This window comes from Crotalus tigris, unplaced genomic scaffold, assembly GCF_016545835.1.
Source record: "Crotalus tigris isolate CLP2741 ecotype Arizona unplaced genomic scaffold, ASM1654583v1 scf7180000017791.1120302, whole genome shotgun sequence".
In the NCBI taxonomy this organism is placed as follows: domain Eukaryota; kingdom Metazoa; phylum Chordata; class Lepidosauria; order Squamata; family Viperidae; genus Crotalus; species Crotalus tigris.
The window spans coordinates 490,760-511,190 of NW_024096638.1; the positions used below are offsets into that span (position 1 = coordinate 490,760).

The 20,431-nt window shown below is 53.7% G+C and overlaps 1 protein-coding gene across 1 annotated transcript; it reads right to left on the bottom strand.

The window, feature by feature from the left end:
- Positions 1 to 4,644: 4,644 nt before the first annotated feature.
- On the bottom strand, positions 4,645 to 16,488 carry LOC120307516 (tissue factor pathway inhibitor 2-like). The gene is made up of 5 exons (XM_039342372.1): positions 16,395 to 16,488; positions 14,879 to 15,055; positions 6,479 to 6,655; positions 5,343 to 5,516; positions 4,645 to 4,890 (listed from the first exon to the last, which is right to left on the bottom strand). The coding sequence occupies exons 1-4, from the start codon at positions 16,486 to 16,488 to the stop codon at positions 5,347 to 5,349; spliced, it is 618 nt and encodes a 205-aa protein (XP_039198306.1). The 3' UTR covers positions 4,645 to 4,890; positions 5,343 to 5,346.
- Positions 16,489 to 20,431: the final 3,943 nt, after the last annotated feature.

Here is a 20,431-nt window from a genome sequence, read left to right on the forward strand (position 1 = left end):
GGAGGATGGAGGAGGTGGAGGTTGGCATAAGGTGGGCAGCTATATGGATGTGCAAGAGAGGGAGGGAGGGAGGGAGGGAGGGAGGGAGGGAGGAAGGAAGGAAGGAAGGAAGGAAGGAAGGAAGGAAGGAAGGAAGGAAGGAAGGAAGGAAGGAAGGAAGGAAGGAAGGAAGGAAGGGAAGGACCCAGAAGGCTGGGCCCAGGCCAGTCTCCCCATCAAGGGACTCAGTCTTCCCTTCCCCCCCCCCATGTCCCCCCTTTCCTCCCTCAGCTCTGTTTGGGCATTTGGGGCTTCCTTTCAGGCAGGCACCCCTGGAAATGGGGGGTGCAGGCAGGAGCACCTGCTGGGCGCAGCACGAATGGGGAAGAACTGGGGATGCAGCCCCCTCCTCCCTCCCAGGTTGCTTCCCTCCTCCTGCCTGTTTCAGGGTTAGGCTTAGATGTGAACAGAGGCAACACATCTGTCATTTTGCCTATTCATTCCAGACTCTTCTCTGCACACCCCCCCCCCAAGCCTGACCTGCCCGCCTGCCTGTCTGACGGAGCCCCTGCCCTTCCGTCCCCTCCAGGAGCGGAGCCTCCGAGTCTGCGCTTCCTGCCTGCAGGGCCCGGGGTTCAGGCCAAGGAGCAGCGAAGACCTGGACGGCTCCCCTGGCCTGGATGGCTCCCCTGGCTTGACCCCCAGCCTGCACAGGACCCCCGCCCATTCAGCCCTGCCTCAGGAAGGCAGCCCCGATGGGGGAGGAGAAGCAGGGGGGCTTCTGAGCTGGGGCCCAGCTTGACTGCGAAATCCCTCCCCTGGGCTGTGGGAAGTGCCCCTCATGCAGCCCCACAAAGGGGGCTGGAGCAACCCCATCAGAGACAGTTGGGGGGCAGGAAAGAGGGGAGCCTCCCCCCACCCCATACTGGATCCTGAGGTCAGCTGCACCAAAGGGGAACAGGGGAAGCACCACAAAAGAAGGAGAAGAGGCGTGAAGCTGGGTTGGGCCTTTTCCCACATGGGCTCAACAGAGCCTCCCACCCAAAGACCCCTGCCACCCCTCATCCTGCCCCCCCCAATGGCCTAAGGAAGCACCAAGGGGTGACCAGGCGACCCCCCCCCCGACCCCCAGCCCCGACTCCTCCCTGCCCAGCAGCTGGGCTTACTCTTCGGTGCACAATACTCCTCGCATTGCTCCATTGTGTTGAAGCGGTTGTGCCTGAAGCGGCACCCATAGTCAACATAACGCTTGCAGTTCTTGGAGGTAACGTTGTAGTAAAAACGATCTACAGGCAGCCCACATTTCATGTAAATTTTGGAGAAGACGCCGCAGTTGCCCTCAACTGGCGAGAGAGAAGATTTGGGAAACTCAACCTTTGCCCAGTTGTAGGTGCTCAGGGGGAGACAGGCAGATCGGTGTGGGAAAAGGCTGCAGGGAAAGGGGGCTGTCAGGTGAAACCAGCAAGGCCGTTTTGAAAGAGGCAGAAGAAGCGAAGTCTTAAAGGAGGAAAAAAACATGGATAGGAGGGGGGAGCGCCTCCCAAGGAGCATCACACGGGGGGGGGATGCTAAACACGAGTCAGTGGAGAAGTAGAGACTCTGGCTGAAAAGAAGCCACAATTCCCGGTCTTTTGTGCTGCTGATCAGATCCCACTAGGACGTTACACTCAATTCTGTGTCCTGAATTTGAAGGAGGAAGTTGACGACCAGGACCAGCATTCAAACAAACCATTGTGGGGAGGTGGGCTTAGCCTTGAGAAGGGGAAGGAAGGGAAGCCGGAAGCGAAGGGAAAGAGCAGGGACAGAATAACAAACAAGGTTTCCGTGATTGAGGAGACAGATTAAGTTTGGGAAATCTTTGATCATAGTCACAGCTCTTTGACTCTGGCGTGGACACCCGTGAGAAGCAGGGAGCAATCCTTTACGGGAGGGCTATTCAATCAGTGGTACAGGTACCACCTGTGGTACATTGGCACCTGGCAGGTGGTACGCGACTTGCCAGGTACCTAAAAAAGTGGTAGCAGGGGAGGGGAATGAGCTGAACTGGTGGTAGCACTGCACAAGCCTGAGAGAGAGAGATGGCTGGAGCTGCAGGGCTGTCAGGGCTCAGCAGAAGTGCCAGGATCAGCACTTCTTCGGGACGTCAGGGCTCAGTGGAAGCACCAGGTTCAGCGCCAGCTCCAGCTGGAGCTCGGCACTGATCCTGGTGCTTCTGCTGAGCCCAGAAGAAGCACCTATCAGCTAGAAAGCAGCACTGATCCTGGTGCTTCTGCTGAGACCAGAAGAAGCGCCGTTCCGCTGGAATGTTGCAGCATCTCTTCTGATTTACATTCCGATGCTTGGCAACTGATTCATATTTATGATGGTCACAGTGTCCCAGAGTCATGTGAAGTAACCAAAACCTGCTGCAACCACCAGAAGACGGGGGAAATAAAACCAAACACCCCCCCCCACCCCTACTGCCAATCCTCAACAGAAATGCTCACAACAATGAAAACCTCGGACAGGAGCATCGCCCGGTGGGCAGGCAGGTGTCTTGCTCAGCTGTGGCTTGCAGGGCACTTTTTTCAGTGCCATTGTAACTTTGAACAGTCACTAAGCGAACTGTTGTAAGTCAAGGACTACCTGTACTTTATCAACTTTTTCCTTTTGGGGGGGGTTATCAAGGTTTTGACACCTTGCTACGTGAGTGGTGGTACTCGGATGTTGCCATATCCTAAAAGTGGTACAGTGGGTGAACAGGTTGAAAAGCCCTGCTTTACGGAAGCGTCTGAACAGAGCTGGGGGCTGGGGGGAGTGATCTGTCAGAGAGCTTCCTGCCCTAAGCAGAGGGTGGACTAGATGACCTCCCTGAGTCTACAAACTCTTACATTCCTTAATTCTACGAATATTTGTGTCAAGATCAGTAACTCCCTGCTCTGTTTCTGGATGTTAATGTTATTATGATGTTAATAGTATTAATGAGATTGATTATGTTATTGGTATTATGATAATGTAATTATGTTTCGCTTGGTTTTATAATCTGCAAGCTGTCAGAGTCGCCTTGTAAGGGATACGGGCGGCATAGGAGTTTAATAACTAAATAAAAATAACATTAAAATACTCCGCAGGATGCTGCTGCGGTCCCCTTCAGCAACGTTTGCCCAGGGAGGATGGGGGGACGTGGAAGGTGGGGTCCGGGCCCCCATTTATCGAGGCCTTTTTCTGCACTGGGCTGATTCTGGCCCTCCCCCCCTGCCCCAGCCTCTTTGAAAGGGTCGCCCCTGCCCTGCCTTCCAGTTCCGAGGGGGGTGGCATCCTTGGGAAGCTGGGACCCTTCCCCCTGCCCAAACTGCACCCGGCCAAGACATCCCCGAAATGAAACCTTGCCCCCTCCCCTCACCTCTCCCATCTGGGGCTTCGCCAAGGACGGAGGACCACCATTCCCATCTCCAGGGAAGAGAACGGGGGTATCTGGGGGGTGCACAGCCCTGCGGGATGGGGGGTGGTTCTCTTGGGCATCCAGGGCGCATCCCCGAGGCTCCAGCTGGAGGCCATTCAGACGGGGCGGGTGCTTTTGAGATCCAAAGACCCCTCTGGCTGAGGCATCCCGCTGCCCACCCGTCCTCTCCCCCTCCACACTCACAGTTGTTGCTCTGCATGATCACAGGGCTGCAGACGGCAAAGTCACCCCAGAAGAGGAGGAGGAGGAGGCTGCGACCAGAGCTCATGGTGCTGGCTGGGCGACTGAGCTGTCTCCCGCTCCTCTCCCGGGCAAAGGGCATGGTGCCCCTGACCCCCCGTTTCTTCTCCCCTGGAGGGCTGGGCTGGGAAACCAGAGGGCCATCAAGATCACCCAGAGCTCCCAGTTTATGAGCAGATGCAGCCCATTAATTTTATTAAGCACACCACGGACCCTGAGCTGGAACAGAGCAGAATTTGTACAATGGGTGGGATGTAGACACCGCAGCCTGTTTCCATGGTCCAGTGTAGTTTTTGCAATTTCGTGACCAGGAATGTCTGCATGTGGGGCATCCTCAAGGGCAGCCATGACACAAGGATTTATTTTTTGAGTCTGATGAGATCTAAGTGAACATGGATCCCAAAATGCCACCTCCTCATGCAGGTATCTCAAAGGTGGGGGGGGTGAGGTCACCTGCGTTCCAAACAACCTGGAGAAATGCCTCCCCTTCCACCCAGGGCAGTTCCAGTTGATGGGCAGTGTCCAGTTCTTGCTGGCATCCTTGGTGAAGCTGGTTCTGCTCACCAATCTGAGTCCCTCCCAGTCAGAGCCCAGGAGAGAAAGACGCCAGCTCCTCCGATGCCAGGGCTTGTACCCACAGGAGGACAGGGGCTCTGGGGAGCAGATCGCTGACCCTCGGCTCCTCCTGACTTCCAGAGGGGAGGCTGTGACGGAGCGCCTTGCCCACTTTTGTCCAGTTCAACGTCCAGGCAGAGCAGACGAGCTCAGGGACAGGAAACTTGGGTGGCTCCTGTGTCGGAAGGGAGAGAGCCCCCCCCCCAGCCCTCTCCCCACCCCCTGTCTGTGCTGGCTCCTTGGGTGGGAAGGGCTGGCACACGCTGCCCTCTCTGCCTGGCAAGGAGGGAAGGGAGCAGCCAGAGGGGCACCCATTGCTACAGAGGCACAGGGGGGGCACCAGAAAAGTGCCCCACAGGCGTGGCAAACTCTGTGGTGGTGAAGAGGGGGGGCAGCCTTTGCGCCCTTCTGGGAATCGCATCCCGAGCAACACCCCTGCAACAGGCACAGAATCCGGGACCACCGTCTCCTTCGGGCAATAATTTATTCCAGAATTCCCTTCCTTCCGAAGGCGCCTGGAGGCTCCCTGCGCCTGGCCTCGTCCTGATCCATCCCTCTTTCTTCAGCACAAAGAAGCAGGCCGAGCTTCCCTCCACGGAGCCCTTAGGGAGAGCCTGGAAAAGGGAAGGAGGCCTCAGAAACGGTCTTCCCTGGGGATGGGGGGGAGAGGCGGGGGGATTCCCAGCCCTCCCTCCAGGGGTGTTGGACAGCCCCTCCAGCCTCCACCTTTGTGACCCCCCAGCTACTCTAGTAGCCCTCATTTTGGGGCAGACCAGCCCCCCCTTCCCTGGGGGAAGCTGACCTGCTCTTCTGGAGCAGGCTTAGGGTCGAGGGGAGCCCTTCTAGCTGGGGGGTGGAGCAGAGGTTCTTCTGGGATATATGTCCTGGGATGTCTTGAGGGGGGAGCAGGAAGAGGGCTTCTTTGGCAGTCCTTGGGGGACGGGCTCTCCTTCCCCCCTTCCTCTTCTTTGCACACGGCCCCCAAGGGGCGGATTGAGGGGAGCAATTGCAGGACCCGCTGCTCCTTTGCACAGGACTCCCCCACCCTGCAACTCCAAACACCCACCTCTCTAGCGGCATGTCCGCTCGCACAACCATTTTCTTTCGAAGTTGTTGTTGATGTTGTATCCCCCGCAGCCCATGAAGATTAAACTCTTGCAGCTTTTGGTCTTGGGGTCGAAAAACCACCGTTCTCGTTTGTAATTGCAAACGCCCTTGATGGGCGGCAGGTGGCAGACGTCTGCAGGGAGGATGGAGGAGATGGAGGTTGGCATAAGGTGGGCAGCTATATAGATGTGTAAGGGAGGGAGGGAGGGAGGGAGGGAGGGAGGGAGGGAGGGAGGGAAGGAAGGAAGGAAGGAAGGAAGGAAGGAAGGAAGGAAGGAAGGAAGGAAGGAAGGAAGGAAGGAAGGAAGGAAGGAAGGAAGGGGAAGGGAAGGAAGGAACCCAGAAGGCTGGGCCCAGGGAAGTCCCAGCATCAGGGGACTCAGTCTTCCCTCCCCCCATGCCCTCCCCCTTTCCTCCCTCGGCTGTATTTGGGCATTTGGGGCTTCCTTTCAGGCAGGCACCCCTGGAAATGGGGGGTGAAGGCAGGAGCTCCTGCTGGGTGAAGCACGAATGGGGAAGAACTGGGGATGCAGCCCCCACCTCCCTCCCAGGTTGCTTCCCTCCTCCTGCCTGTTTCAGGGTTAGGCTTAGATGTGAAGAGAGGCAACACATCTGTCATTTTGCCTATTCATTCCGGAATCTTCTCTGCATCCCCCCCCAAGCCTGACCTGCCCACCTGCCTGTCTGACGGAGCCCCTGCCCTTCCGTCCCCTCCTGGAGCGGAGCCTCCGAGTCTGCGCTGCCTGCCTGCAGGGCCTGGGGTTCAGGCCAAGGAGCAGCGAAGACCTGGATGGCTCCCCTGGCTTGACCCCCAGCCTGCACAGGACCCCCGCCCATTCAGCCCTGCCTCAAGAGGGGAGCCTCCCCCCACCCCATACTGGACCCTGAAGTGAGAACTGGTCAAGGGTGGGCTGGGTCGTGCAGGGGCAGCACCCCCAAAGAAGCTTAGAAGAAAGAGTGCAAAGCTGGGTTGGGCCTTTTCCCACAGGGGCTCAGCAGCACCCCCCCCCCGCCCGCCCGAACACCCCTGCCACTGTTCAGATTGCCCCCCCGGCCCCCAGCCCTGGCTCCTCCCCACCCTGCAGCTGGGCTTACTCTTCGGGTCACAGTACTCCAGGCATTGCTCCATGCTGATGTAACGGTTGAGCCTCCCGGGGCATCCATAGTCAACAAAAGTCTCGCACCTCTTCTTGAGGATATTGTAGAAAAAAAGATCTACAGGCTTACCGCATTGCTTGAGATTTCTATGGAATTGGAAACAGTTGCCATCATCTGGGTAGAGAGAAGAAGATTTGGGAAACTCAACCTTTGCCCAGTTGTAGATGCTCAAGGGGAGACAGGCAGATCGTTGCGGGAAAAGGCTGAAGGGAAAGGGGGCTGTCAGGTGAAACCACAAGGCCGTTTCGAAAGAGGCAGAAGAAGCGAAGTCTTAAAGGAGGAAAAAAAACATGGATAGGAGGGGGGAGCGCCTCCCAAGGAGCATCACACGGGGGGGGGGAGGATGCTAAACACGAGTCAGTGGAGAAGTAGAGACTCTGGCTGAAAAGAAGCCACGATTCCCGGTCTTTTGTGCTGCTGATCAGTTCACAGCTAGGACGTTGCACTCAATTCTGTGTCCTAAATTTGAGGGAGGAAATTGATGACCAGGACCAGCATTCAAACAAACAATTGTGGGGAGGTGGGCTTAGCCTTGAGAAGGGGAAGGAAGGGAAGCAAGGAAAGAAAGGGAAAGAGCAGGGACAGAATAACAAACAAGGTTTCCGTGATTAAGGAGGCAGATTAAGCTTGGGAAAACCCTGATCGTAGTCATAGCTCTTTGACTCTGGCGTGGACACCCGTGAGAAGCAGGGAGCTCTCCTTTATGGGAGGGTCTGAACAGAGCTGGGGGAGGGAGAGCATCTGTCAGGGAGCTTCCTGCCCTAAGCAGAGGGTGGACTAGATGACCTCCCAGAGTCTAAACTCTTACATTCTGTAATTCCACCAATATTTGTTTCAAAACCAATAACTCCCTCCTCTGTTTCTGGGTGTTAAATGTTATCATAATGTTATTAACATTAAGAACATCAATTATGTTATCCATATTAATTATTATATAATTATATAATATATATATAATAGGCGGCATAAGAATTAAACAAATAAATAAATAACATTAAAATAACCCTGCGGGCTGCTGTGATCCCCTTTGGGGAGGGTGGGGGGAAGGCGCAGACCCGACCCCGTTCATCCACATCTTCTTCTGCAGCAGAATCCTCTCTCTGATTCCGGACCTTCCCCCTCTGCTCGCCCCTTCCCATGACCCCCTTTGAAAGGGTCGCCCCGCCCTGCCTTCCAATTCTGAGGCGGGCAGCGTCCTAGGGACCCCTTCCCAAAGCCGAAAGGGCACCGGGCCGACAGGGACCCCAAAAGAAAGCCTGGCCCAGCAGAGCCTCCTCCCTGCTCCTTCTCCAGTCTAGAGTTTCACGAAGGATGGAGGACTGCTATTCTTGACTCCAGGGAAGAGAATGGGCGGTTTCTGGGGGGCTGAAAGGGGGGTTCTCCTGGGTATTCAGGGCAGGCGGGTTTAGATAAGGTGACTGCTTTGGAGGTCTGAAACCCCTCTGGCTGAGGCATCCCACCGCCCACTGCCCTCTCCCCCTCCACACTCACAGGAGTCGGCCAGTATGAGCTCAGGGATACAGAGGGCAAAGTCGCCCCAGAAGAGGAGGAGGAGGAGATGGAGGAGGCTGCCACCGGACCTCATGGCTCTGGCTGGGTGACTGAGCCACCTCCACTTCTCTCCTGGGCAAAGAGTTTGGCGCCCCTGACCCCCCCCCTTTCCTCCCCCCTGGAGGGCTGGGCTGGGAAACCAGAAGGCTGTCAAGATCACCCAGAGCTCCCAGTTTATGAGCAGATGCAGCCCACTAATTTTATTAAGCACACTATGGACCCTGAGCTGGAACAGAACTGTCGCTACGTGAGTATTGGCCAACGTATCCCATATGTATCCCAACGTATCCCGGAGCTGGAAGACCAGCAGAAAGGAGAGCCCCGGAGACGGAGCCAGCCAGTCACCATTGCCGCATCGGCACCGCCCAGCTGGAACCTTACAGGAGGACCGCCGCCACCAGAGGACGATTGTAGAGGGAGGAGGAGAAACACTAAGACCTTCTCTCCTCGTGACCTCTGGCGGGCTACACCCTTTCATTGTGTGGCCATGTTTGTCGGTCCGGCCTTGCGAGACCAGTGGGGCTGCCACGCACCACGAGGGGCCTGGCTGGCACTATCCCTTTGTCATTGCTGCCGCTGCTGCTGGGGGGGGCTGGCCCTTTGTGACTCTTGACCTGGATTCTCAGAATCTTTTACCTAGTGTATGCTGATTGTATGATTGTTTTTTAACCTTTTTGAGTTTATTGTATTAGGGTGTGTATGGGTGTGAGTGATGGAGCTGGGAGCAAGAACTGGTGCCCCCTCTGCTGAGTGTGTAAACAGAAGTGGAGGGGGGGCAGATGTACTTCCCGGCTCGATTTGAATGTGAGATGTGGCCTGCCGGGAGGGGGGGAAGGTGGGAGGGAGACCTGCGGGGTGGGTGGGGAGTTTTCGGGGGTGGAGGTGGGCCGGAACATCCCGGTTATCGTAGGGAGAGGTAGATATGGCGGGAGCCAAGGGATGGGCCATCTTCGGGGAACAAGGACTCGCTGCATTAGAGCGATTACCTGTTCCGACCCCTTGGACTCTTCTCCAATACCTGGAGAGGGGGGGTGTTCAGGACCCTGGCCTCAGGCTGCTGCTTTTTAATGCCAGGTCGGTTATTAATAAAGCCCCCCTCATCCGGGATTTGATACTGGATGAGGAGGCCGACCTGGCATGTATTACTGAGACCTGGCTGGGCCAAGAGGGAGGTGTTCCTCTCTCAGAGATGTACCCAGACGGGTTTCAGATAATGCACCAACCACGACTCCAGGGAAGGGGTGGGGGAGTGGCGATTCTTGTCCGAGAATCCCTGAGACCTCGCAGGATCCCAGCCCCAGAGGTTGTTGGGTGTGAGTCCCTTCTCTTGAGGTTGGATTCAAGGGTTCAGTCGGGTTTGTTGTTGACATACCTGCCTCCCAGCTATGCTGCTGAGCTGCTGGAGGGGGTAGCCGGGTTGGCGGTGGAATTCCCCAGGCTTATGGTGCTGGGGGATTTCAATTTGCCGTCACTCGGCGAATCCTCTGGTGTGGCTCAGGAGTTCATGGCTTCCATGACAACCATGGACCTGACCCAGATAATTCAGGGTCCGACCCATAGGGGAGGACACATGCTCGACTTGGTATTCCTCTCGGGGCAGGGGAGACGTGATTTCGATTTAAGGGGTATAGTCACTTCTCCCTTGTCATGGTCGGATCACTTCCTGTTGAGGTTAGATTTCTCGGTCCTACTCCCCCACTGCAGGGAGGCGGAACCGATTAGGTGGTTCCGCCCCAGGCGTTTAATGGACCCGGAGGGGTTCCAAATAGCGCTTGGGAGTCTTCCTGATTCCCTCCTCCATGAACCGGCTGAGTCCTTGGTCGCTGCTGGGAATAAGGCGGCATCAGGGGCGTTAGACCGGATCGCGCCTTTGCGACCTCTCCGTGATTGTGGATCCCGGAGGGCACCTTGGTTTTCCGAGAAACTACGGGAGATGAAGCGTCAGAAGAGACGTCTAGAGCGACGCTGGAGGGCTAGTAACTCCGAATCCGACCAGACACTTCCAAGAGCCTATATTAGGACTTATTTAGTGGTGATACGAGCGGCAAAATGTTCGCATTTTTCCGCACTTATTGCGTCTGCAGAATCTCGCCCCGCCGCCCTGTTTAGGGTGGCCCGTTCCCTACTTAATGTTCGGGAAGCTGGGGAGCCCTTACAGGGTAGAGCGGAGGAATTTGTGCAATTCTTATCAGACAAAATCGCTCGGATTCGGACAGACCTAGACTCCGACTGGGCAGGGCCTTTTGAGATGACTGGGGCAAGTCTTAGCTCAGTTTTATGGGATGAATTTGAGTCTGTGACCGCTGAGGATGTTGACAGAGCGGTGGGAGCAATGAGCGCCTCCACCTGTTTATTGGACCTGTGTCCTTCCTGGTTGGTCTTGGCTGCCAAGGAGGTGACACAAAGCTGGCTCCAGGTATTGATCAACGCTTCGTTGAGGGAGGGGTCTTTTCCACAATCCCTGAAGGAGGTGGTTGTGAGGCCCCTGGACCCGGCTGATTTAAATAACTTCCGTCCAGTCTCCAATCTCCCCTTTGTGGGGAAGGTTGTAGAGAGAGTGGTGGCGCTCCAGCTCCGACGGTCTCTGGATGAAGCGGATTATCCAGACCCTTTTCAATCTGGCTTCAGGCCCGGCTTCAGCACAGAAACCGCTTTGGTCGCGCTGATGGATGATCTCTGGTGGGCCCGAGACAGAGGTTATTCCTCTGTCTTGGTGCTACTTGACCTCTCAGCGGCCTTCGATACCATCGATCATGGTATCCTTCTGCAACGACTCAAAGGGGTGGGAGTGGGAGGCACCGTTTTATGGTGGTTCTCCTCCTACCTCTCTGGCCGGTCGCAATCGGTATTGGTGGGAGGGCAGAGGTCAACCCCGAGGCCCCTTGAATGTGGCATGCCACAGGGGTCGGTCCTCTCTCCCCTCCTATTTAACATTTATATGAAGCCGCTGGGTGAGATCATCAGACAGCACGGGGTGAGGTTTCATCAGTATGCTGATAATACCCAGTTATATATCTCCTCCCCGAGCTCTCTCAGTGAAGCGGCCGATGTGATGGGCCGTTGCCTCGAAGCCGTGAGGGTCTGAATGGGGGTTAACAGACTCAGGCTCAATCCTGACAAGACCGAGTGGCTTTGGATGTTGCCTCCCAAGGATCATGTCGACTGTCCAGTGTTGACTCTTGCGGGAGAAAATATACCCCCTTCAGAGCGGGTTCGCAACTTGGGTGTCCTCCTTGATCCACAGCTGAATTTGGAACATCAATTGACGGCTGTGGCTGGGAGGACCTTTGCACAAGTTCGCCTGTTGCACCAGTTGCGACCCTACCTGGACCGGGAGGCTCTCCTTACAGTCACTCACGCCCTTGTCACCTCACGTTTGGACTACTGCAACGCGCTCTACATGGGGCTACCCTTGAAAAGTATTCGGAGACTACAGTTGGTCCAGAATGCAGCCGCGCAAGTGATAGTGGGTGCTCCTCGATACACCCACGTTACACCTGTCCTCCGTGAGCTGCACTGGTTGCCTATTGGTCTCCGGGTCCAATTCAAGGTGTTGGTCATTACCTTTAAAGCCCTATATGGCTCAGGGCCAGGCTATTTGCGAGACCGCCTACTACCTCATAGTTCCCTACGTCCGGTTAGATCCCACAGGCTGGGCCTCCTTCAGGCCCCGTCGGCCAAGCAGTGCCATTTGGCGGGGCTGCGGAGGAGGGCCTTCTCTGTGATGGCGCCCACGCTTTGGAATCAGCTCCCCCCGGAGATTAGGACCGCTCCCACCCTGTTGGTCTTCCGTAAGCTACTTAAGACCTGGCTTTTCCGGCAGGCCTGGGGTTTATAAAACCTTACCCCTGGATGATTGTTTTTGTATTGTTGTTTGTTATGTTTTATGTGTTTTTTATTGTTAGCCGCCCAGAGTCCTTTGGGAGTGGGGCGGCTTATAAATTTTAAAAATAAAATAAAAATAAATAATAAAACAGAGCAGAATTTGTACAAAGGGTGGGATGTAGACACGGCAGCCTGTTTCCATGGTCCAGTGTAGTTTTTGCAATTACATGACCAAGAATGTCTGTATGTGGGGCATCCTCAAGGACAGCCATGACACAAGGATTTTTTTTTTGAGTCTGATGAGATCTAAGTGAACATGGATCCCAAAATGCCACCTCCTCATGCAGGGTATCTCAAAGGTGGGGGGGGGGGTGAGGTCACCTGCGTTCCAAACAATCTGGAGAAATGCCTCCCCTTCCACCCAGGGCAGTTCCAGTTGATGGGCAGTGCCCAGTTCTTGCTGGCATCCTTGGTGAAGCTGGTGCTGCTCACCAAGCTGAGTCCCTCCCAATCAGAGCCCGGTAGGTGCCCAGGAGAGAAGACGCCAGCTCCTCCGATGCCATGGCTTGTACCCACAGAAGGACAGGGGCTCTGGGGAGCAGATCGCTGACCCTCGGCTCCTCCTGACTTCCAGAGGGGAGGCTGGGACGGAGCGCCTTGCCCACTTTCGTCCAGCTCAATGTCCGAGCAGAGCAGACAAGCTCGGGGAAAGGAAACTTGGGTGGCTCCTGTGTCGGGAGGGAGAGAGGCCCCCCCAGTCCTCCCCCCACCACCCTGTCTGTGCTGGCTCCTTGGGTGGGAAGGGCTGCCACACGCTGCCCTCTCTGCCTGGCAAGGAGGGAAGGGAGCAGCCAGAGGGGCACCCATTGCTACGGAGGCGGGGGGGCACCAGAAAAGTGCCCCACAGGTGTGGCAAACTCTGTGGTGGTGAAGGGGGGGCAGCCTTTGTGCCCTTCTGGGAATCGCATCCCGAGCAACACCCCTACGACACACACAGCATCCGGGACCACCGTCTCCTTCGGGCAATAATTTATTCCAGAATTCCCTTCCTTCCGAAGGCGCCTGGAGGCTCCCTGCGCCTGGCCTCGTCCTGATGCATCCCTCTTTCTTCAGCACGAAGAAGCAGGCCGAGCTTCCCTCCACGGAGCCCTTAGGGAGAGCCTGGGAAAGGGAAGGAGGCCTCAGAAACGGTCTTCCCTGGGGATGGGGGGGACAGGCGGGGGGGATTCCCAGCCCTCCCTCCAGGGGTGTTGGACAGCCCCTCCAGCCTCCACCTTCGTGACACCCCAGCTACTCTAGTAGCCCTCATTCCCCCTTCCCTGGGGGAAGCTGACCTGCTCTTCTGGAGCAGGCTTAGGGGTGAGGGGAGCCCTTCTAGCTGGGGGTTGGAGCAGGGGGTCTTCTGGGATATATGTCCTGGGATATCTATGGCCAGAGGGCCTGATCCCCCAGCACCATTTTGAGGGGGGAGCAGGAAGAAGGCTCCTTTAGCAGTCCTGGGGGGGCTGGCTCTCCTTCCCCCCTTCCTCTTCTTTGCACATGGCCCCCAAGGGGCGGATTGAGGGGAGCAGTTACAGGACCCTCTGCTCCTTTGCACAGGACCCCCCCACACCTTGCAGCTCCAAACACCCCCGTCTCCTGACGCATGACCGCTCGCACAACCATTTTCTTTCGAAGTTGTTGTTGATGTTGTGTCCCCCACAGCCCCTGAAGATTAAACTCTTGCAGCTTTTGGTCTTGGGGTCGAAAAACCACCGTTCTCGTTTGTAATTGCAAACGCCCTCGATGGGCGGCAGGTGGCAGACGTCTGCAGGGAGGATGGAGGAGATGGAGGTTGGCATAAGGTGGGCAGCTATATAGATGTGTAAGGAAGGAAGGGAGGGAGGGAGGGAGGAAAGAAAGAAGGAGGGAGGGGGAAGGGAGAGAGGGAGGGACAAAGGAAGGAGGGAAGGAAGGAAGGAAGGAAGGAAGGAAGGAAGGAAGGAAGGAAGGAAGGAAGGAAGGAAGGAAGGAAAGAAGGAAGGAAGGAAAGGGAAGGAAGGAACCCAGAAAGCTGGGCCCAGGGAAGTCCCAGCATCAGGGGACTCAGCCTTCCCTCCCCCCATGCCCTCCCCCTTTCCTCCCTCGGCTGTATTTCAGCATTTGGGGCTTCCTTTCAGGCAGGCACCCCTGGAAACGGGGGGTGCAGGCAGGAGCTCCTCCTGGGCGCAGCACGAATGGGGGAGAACTGGGATGCAGCCCCCTCCTCCCTCCCAGGTTGCTTCCCTCCTCCTGCCTGTTTCAGGGTTAGGCTTAGATATGAACAGACGCAACACATCTGTCATTCTGCCTATTCATTCCGGAATCTTCTCTGCGTTTCCCCCCCCCAAGCCTGACCTGCCCACCTGCCTGTCTGACGGAGCCCCTGCCCTTCCGTCCCGTCCTGGAGTGGAGCCTCCGAGTCTGCGCTGCCTGCCTGCAGGTCCCGGGGTTCAGGCCAAGGAGCAGTGAAGACCTGGACGGCTCCCCTGGCTTGACCCCCAGCCTGCACAGAACCCCCGCCCATTCAGCCCTTCCTCAGGAGGGCAGCCCCGATGGCGGAGGAAAAGTGGGGGGGGGCTTCTGAGCTGAGGCCCAGCTTGACTGCGAAAGTGAATCCCTCCCCTGGGCTGTGGGAAGCGCCCCTCATGCAGCCCCACAAAGGGTGCTGGAGCAACCCCATCAGAGACAGTTGGGGGGAGGGAAAGAGGGGAGCCTCCCCCCACCCCGTACTGGACCCTGAAGTGAGAACTGGTCAAGGGTGGGCTGGGTCATGCAGGGGCAGCACCCCCAAAGAAGCTTAGAAGAAAGGGTGCAAAGCTGGGTTGGGCCTTTTCCCACAGGGGCTCAGCAGACCCCCCCCCTCCCAAAGACCCCTGCCACTGTTCAGCTTGCCCCCCGGCCCCCAGACATGACTCCTCCCTGCCCCGCAACTGGGCTTACTCTTCGGGTGACAGTACTCCAGGCATTGCTCCATGCTGATGTAGCGGTTGAGCCTTGCGGGGCATCCATAGTCAACAAAAGTCTCGCACCTCTCATTGATGACGTTGTAGAAAAAACGATCTACAGGCTCACCGCATTGCTTGAGATTTTCGTGGAATTGGAAACAGTTGCCATCATCTGGGTAGAGAGAAAAAGATTTGGGAAACTCAACCTTTGCCCAGTTGTAGATGCTCAGGGGGAGGCAGGCGCATCAGTTCGGGAAAAGGCTGGAGGGAAAGGGGGTTGTCAGGTGAAACCAGCAAGGCCGTTTCGAAAGAGGCAGAAGAAGCGAAGTCTTAAAGGAGGAAAAAAACATGGATAGGAGGGGGGGATGCTAAACACGAGTCAGTGGAGAAGTAGAGACTCTGGCTGAAAAGAAGCCACGATTCCCGGTCTTTTGTGCTGCTGATCAGTTCACAGCTTGGACGTTGCACTCAATTCTGTGTCCTAAATTTGAGGGAGGAAATTGATGACCAGGACCAGCATTCAAACAAACAATTGTGGGGAGGTGGGCTTAGCCTTGAGAAGGGGAAGGAAGGGAAGCGAGGAAGGAAAGGGAAAGAGCAGGGACAGAATAACAAACAAGGTTTCCATGATTAAGGAGGCAGATTAAGCTTGGGAAAACCCTGATCGTAGTCACAGCTCTTTGACTCTGGCGTGGACACCCGTGAGAAGCAGGGAGCTCTCCTTTATGGGAGGGTCTGAACAGAGCTGGGGGAGGGAGAGCATCTGTCAGGGATGCCCTAAGCAGAGGGTGGACTAGATGACCTCCCAGAGTCTAAATTCTTACATTCTGTATAATTCCACCAATATTTGTTTCAAGACCAATAACTCCTTCCTCTGTTTCTGGGTGTTAAATGTTATCATAATGTTATTAACATTAAGAACATCAATTATGTTATCCATATTAATTATTATATAATTATATAATATATATATATAATAGGTGGCATAAGAATTAAACAAATAAATAAATAATATTAAAATAACCCTGCGGGCTGCTGTGATCCCCTTTGGGGAGGGTGGGGGGAAGGCGCAGACCCGACCCCGTTCATCCATGTCTTCTTCTGCAGCAGAATCCTCTCTCTGATTCCGGACCTTCCCCCTCTGCTCGCCCCTTCCCATGACCCCCTTTGAAAGGGTCGCCCCGCCCTGCCTTCCAATTCTGAGGCGGGCAGCGTCCTAGGGACCCCTTCCCAAAGCCGAAAGGGCACCGGGCCGACAGGGACCCCAAAAGAAAGCCTGGCCCAGCAGAGCCTCCTCCCTGCTCCTTCTCCAGTCTAGAGTTTCACGAAGGATGGAGGACTGCTATTCTTGAATCCAGGGAAGAGAATGGGCGGTTTCTGGGGGGCTGAAAGGGGGGTTCTCCTGGGTATTCAGGGCAGGCGGGTTTAGATAAGGTGACTGCTTTGGAGGTCTGAAACCCCTCTGGCTGAGGCATCCCACCGCCCACTGCCCTCTCCCCCTCCACACTCACAGGAGTCGGCCAGTATGAGCTCAGGGATACAGAGGGCAAAGTCGCCCCAGAAGAGGAGGAGGAGGAGATGGAGGAGGCTGCCACCGGACCTCATGGCTCTGGCTGGGTGACTGAGCCACCTCCACTTCTCTCCTGGGCAAAGAATTTGGCGCCCCTGACCCCCCCCCCTTTCCTTCCCCCTGGAGGGCTGGGCTGGGAATCCAGAGGGCCATCAAGATCACCCAGAGCTCCCAGTTTATGAGCAGATGCAGCCCACTAATTTTATTAAGCACACCACAGCCACTGAGCTGGAACAGAGCAGAATTTGTACAAAGGGTGGGATGTAGACACGGCAGCCTGTTTCCATAGTCCAGCGTAGTTTTTGCAATTTTGTGACCACGAATGTCTGCATGTGGGACATCCTCAAGGGCAGCCATGACAGAAGGAATTTTTTTGAGCCTGAGGGGAATTGGTCAAAAGGCCCCAAGCATCCATCTGAGAGGGATTTGGCTGTAGCAGGACTGTCCTGAGGCTTCAGGTGGGGAAAGTGTGCAGCTGCAGCCGGTCTGTGATGAGGAAGAGGAACTGCCTTCTGCATCTGATCCGAGATTTCTCTGTAGGGCAGAGAAAAGGCAGGAGCAGCAAAGGCCAGCCAGATTACCCGTGAGGAGGTTGCCTCACCGTTCTTGATGGGCTGCAGCAGAAGCTGGTTATTTAGCACAGCTGACAGATGGAGACACTGCTGGGAACTACATGTTTCTTTTCTTGCTGTGTGTTCTTGCCTTGAAGTTCAGATCATATCTCTTCAGCTGCTTCCTTTGCTTTACCTTTCTTTTGCCTCCTGGACTTGCCTTGGCTTGAGGACTAGTGTTCATTTGAGTGGCCCATGGAACTCGTTGGGGTTGAGCTGGTGCCGGCCCAGGGAATTGCTGGGGAATACCAATTCAGGCTCAGAAGCTTTAATAAAGTCCCCTTACACCCATGGTGTGTGGGTGTGTGTGAGAGAGACAGCACAACTATAGAGAGTGGGTATAAAGTCCTATTAATAGATGGGCTGCTTTCCCATCTTGGTTTAGACAACAGTGTGGGGGGCAAGTGACACATATTGGGAGACCGCCCTATTAATTTCACATCCACAAAAATATTTTACCTCCATCTGGACAAGATAAAAAGCACAAGAAATGTTGTAGACGGCGCCCCATTCACCCTTCCGGCAACAGCTGGGCTGGATTGCAACACATCTTTATTTGGGTTGCTGCTTTTGTGTTGGAAGCACTGAGGCACCTCTGGCATGAAAGGCTTAGATGGCGACATCACCACTGACCAGGGGGGTGCTCGTGTTCCTATTAATGTGCCCACCGAAGTGGTGCCTGTTGATCTGCTCACAATTACTTGGTTTTCAAGCTGCTTCTTGGGCAGGAGCTGGAGTGAATGATGGGAGCTCACCCTGACACACAGTAGCACTGGAGACTCAGACGTGGACATGCTCATGGTCAGCCCAGTGTGTTCTAACCACGTGAACCACTGCGTTCCTTTGCTTGGGTGACACCCCTTTTTTGGTGATATCAGGACAATTGGGGGAAGCACCTTTAGGATGGGACAGTGTACGAGATGACAGCTACCATAAGAGACAAGAATGGAAAAACTCCTGACAACCATGATCAACCTGTCTCTCTGGTGCTAAAAATTGTGTAGCCATGAACACCCACATCCCTCCCAGTTGAATTCAACCTGCGTTGATGCCATCACACTGATGGTATTGGAGGTTACAACGCGTGCCTTTAAACATGAAGCTACCCACTTTACCCAGAATTGCCTGTTCCTTGGGATGAAGTCACAAAACACTGCATGGGTGCTGAAGCCCCAGTGGCACTAACACCAGTGTCAGGGGATGGTCAGTCTTAGTGACTCCAAGAAATCTCATATCTGAAAAAAGCCCCTTGAGGACGAGAGAGATAAATGGGCACTGCTGTACAAAAAGTGCCAAAATACCCTTGATGGCATTGACACAGCAATGTCCACAACAGGGGTGGGTCTTGGCGGTGTGGGCCTCCTATCCACCATATTGGAATATTCATGAGCAGGAAGAGTCATGTGGTAACTCAGTCAGCCAATGTGAAGAAAGTGCTACTGAGTCTGTGCAAAAGGTATTGAATTAGAAGCTGAATTTTCAATCTCAGGTTTGTCTCTGTATCTCTCTGTAAGAAGTCTTCATTGAGCTATGTTGCTGTAAAAAAGAATGTATGGTATTTTAAATATTTTGATATGAATACAAAAAGGTTATATGAATCAGCTAAATGCAGTCAACTGTGAAAGCTTCTGATTTATTTTTCACCAACAGAGAAATTAAAATTCTCTAACAGGTTATGGGCCCAGAGCTTACTAAGGACTGCATTGTAATTTAAAGCTGGAAGAAATTGCCTGTGTTTAGAAAGTATAAGGACAAGGCAGAATAAGCAGAATGGCTGCAATGGAATTTAAGGAAAGCTCTGTGCCTTGTTTAGGCCAGAAGAATTACATTGTGTGGGCTGCTAAAATGGAATGTTTGCTCAAGGCTAAAGAGCTGTGGTATATCATAGAAAATCCACCACAAGTGATCAAGCAATGGCTTATCTCATCTTCAATTTAGATGATGAACAATTTCTAAATGTTGCAAATTTAAAGACTGCAAAGGAGATTTAGTTGAAGTTGAAAGCTGTGCACATGCATGTTTCTGCATGCAATATAGTGCAATTGTCAAGAAAACTTTACAGGGCCTGTTTGCAACCAGGTGAATCTGTGGAACAGCATTTAAATAAAATGCAAAGTTTATTTTTGGACTTAGAACAACATGGGATTAAATTCCGAGTCCCAGAAGGTTTTATTGGTGTTGAACAGTTTAGATAAAACCTGGGACACACTTTCTGTGATATTTGAGTGTAAAGAAGAGCAAGAATTAAATTTTGAGGCTTTAAAGGCATGTTTGCTTAATGAAGAAGAAAAGCAACATTTTAGGAACAGCCATGAGGAGATGAAATTTCTAAGGAGGGGGTCCAGACTGCAAGTCTCTGGAGAAGAAACAAGCAGATGGGACCAAGTTGCATCAAAAGAGAGATTTTGCAAGCAGAGAGCTCAGCAAGAAAAGAATTGCTACATTTGTGGAGCAAACACATATCTGAAAAGGAACTGTTTGCAGAGGAACAATTTACAGTGAAGGACATTTGTGCAAGCAAAAAAGACTGATTTGCAAAAGGAACATTTTGGTGTTGCAAAAGTTTGCTATAGCAACAACAGAGACAAGTGGCTAAGAGATAGTGGGGCAAGTCAAACAATTGTTAATGACTCTGAATTATTTTGCAAGTTTGTTCCAGTAGCACAAGAAGCTGTGGCTTTGGCAAATGGCCAGAAAGCAAAAGTCATCAGAAGAGGCGATATAAAAATTCCATATTTGGAATCAAAGTTTATCAATGTGCTTTGTGTACCTGAGATGGAACATAATTTGTTAAGTGTGTCTAATTTAGACAAACAAGGATTTGAAATCATTTTTGTAAATGGGAAGTGTCTCATCAAAAGGAATGGGAATATTTGTGCAGAAGGCATAAAGGATGATAATCTATATATATTGCAGGGACAAAAGGTTCAATGTTCCCATATATTTAAGAATGTTGCAGAGCATGATTCATGCGTTCATCTTCTACATAAAAGACTTGGCCATGCAAGCTTTAAAGTTTTGCAGCAAATGCAAGAGTTTGCCAAAGGGCTAAATTTGAAGGGATGCAAAACATATTTGGACTGTGCAGTATGCAAAGCATCGAAGTCAAAGGCATTCCCAGTTAGTAAATGTAGCACAAGACAAACAAAAAGAGTTCTAGAGCTGGTTCATGCAGATCTGGTGGGACCTATGCAAGCCAGTTTGGGAGGAGCAAAATATGCACTGGTAATTGTTGATGATTATAGCAGGTATTCATTTTGCTATTTGCTTAGAGCAAAGACAGAGGTGCTACAACAATTCAAACAGTGGGTACGTTTTGTAGAGAGAAGGTACAGACAACAAGTGTACCAGTTGCAAACTGACAGAG

Excerpts from the sequence above, each read along its gene's own strand:
- LOC120307516 (XM_039342372.1), bottom strand. The coding sequence starts at position 16,488 with ATGAGGTCCGGTGGCAGCCTCCTCCATCTCCTCCTCCTCCTCTTCTGG. Across the intron at positions 6,656-14,878 it reads GGAGTACTGTCACCCGAAGA|ATGATGGCAACTGTTTCCAA; the intron begins GTAAGCCCAGTT and ends CTCTCTACCCAG. Across the intron at positions 5,517-6,478 it reads GGAGTACTGTGACCCGAAGA|ACGTCTGCCACCTGCCGCCC; the intron begins GTAAGCCCAGCT and ends TCCTCCCTGCAG.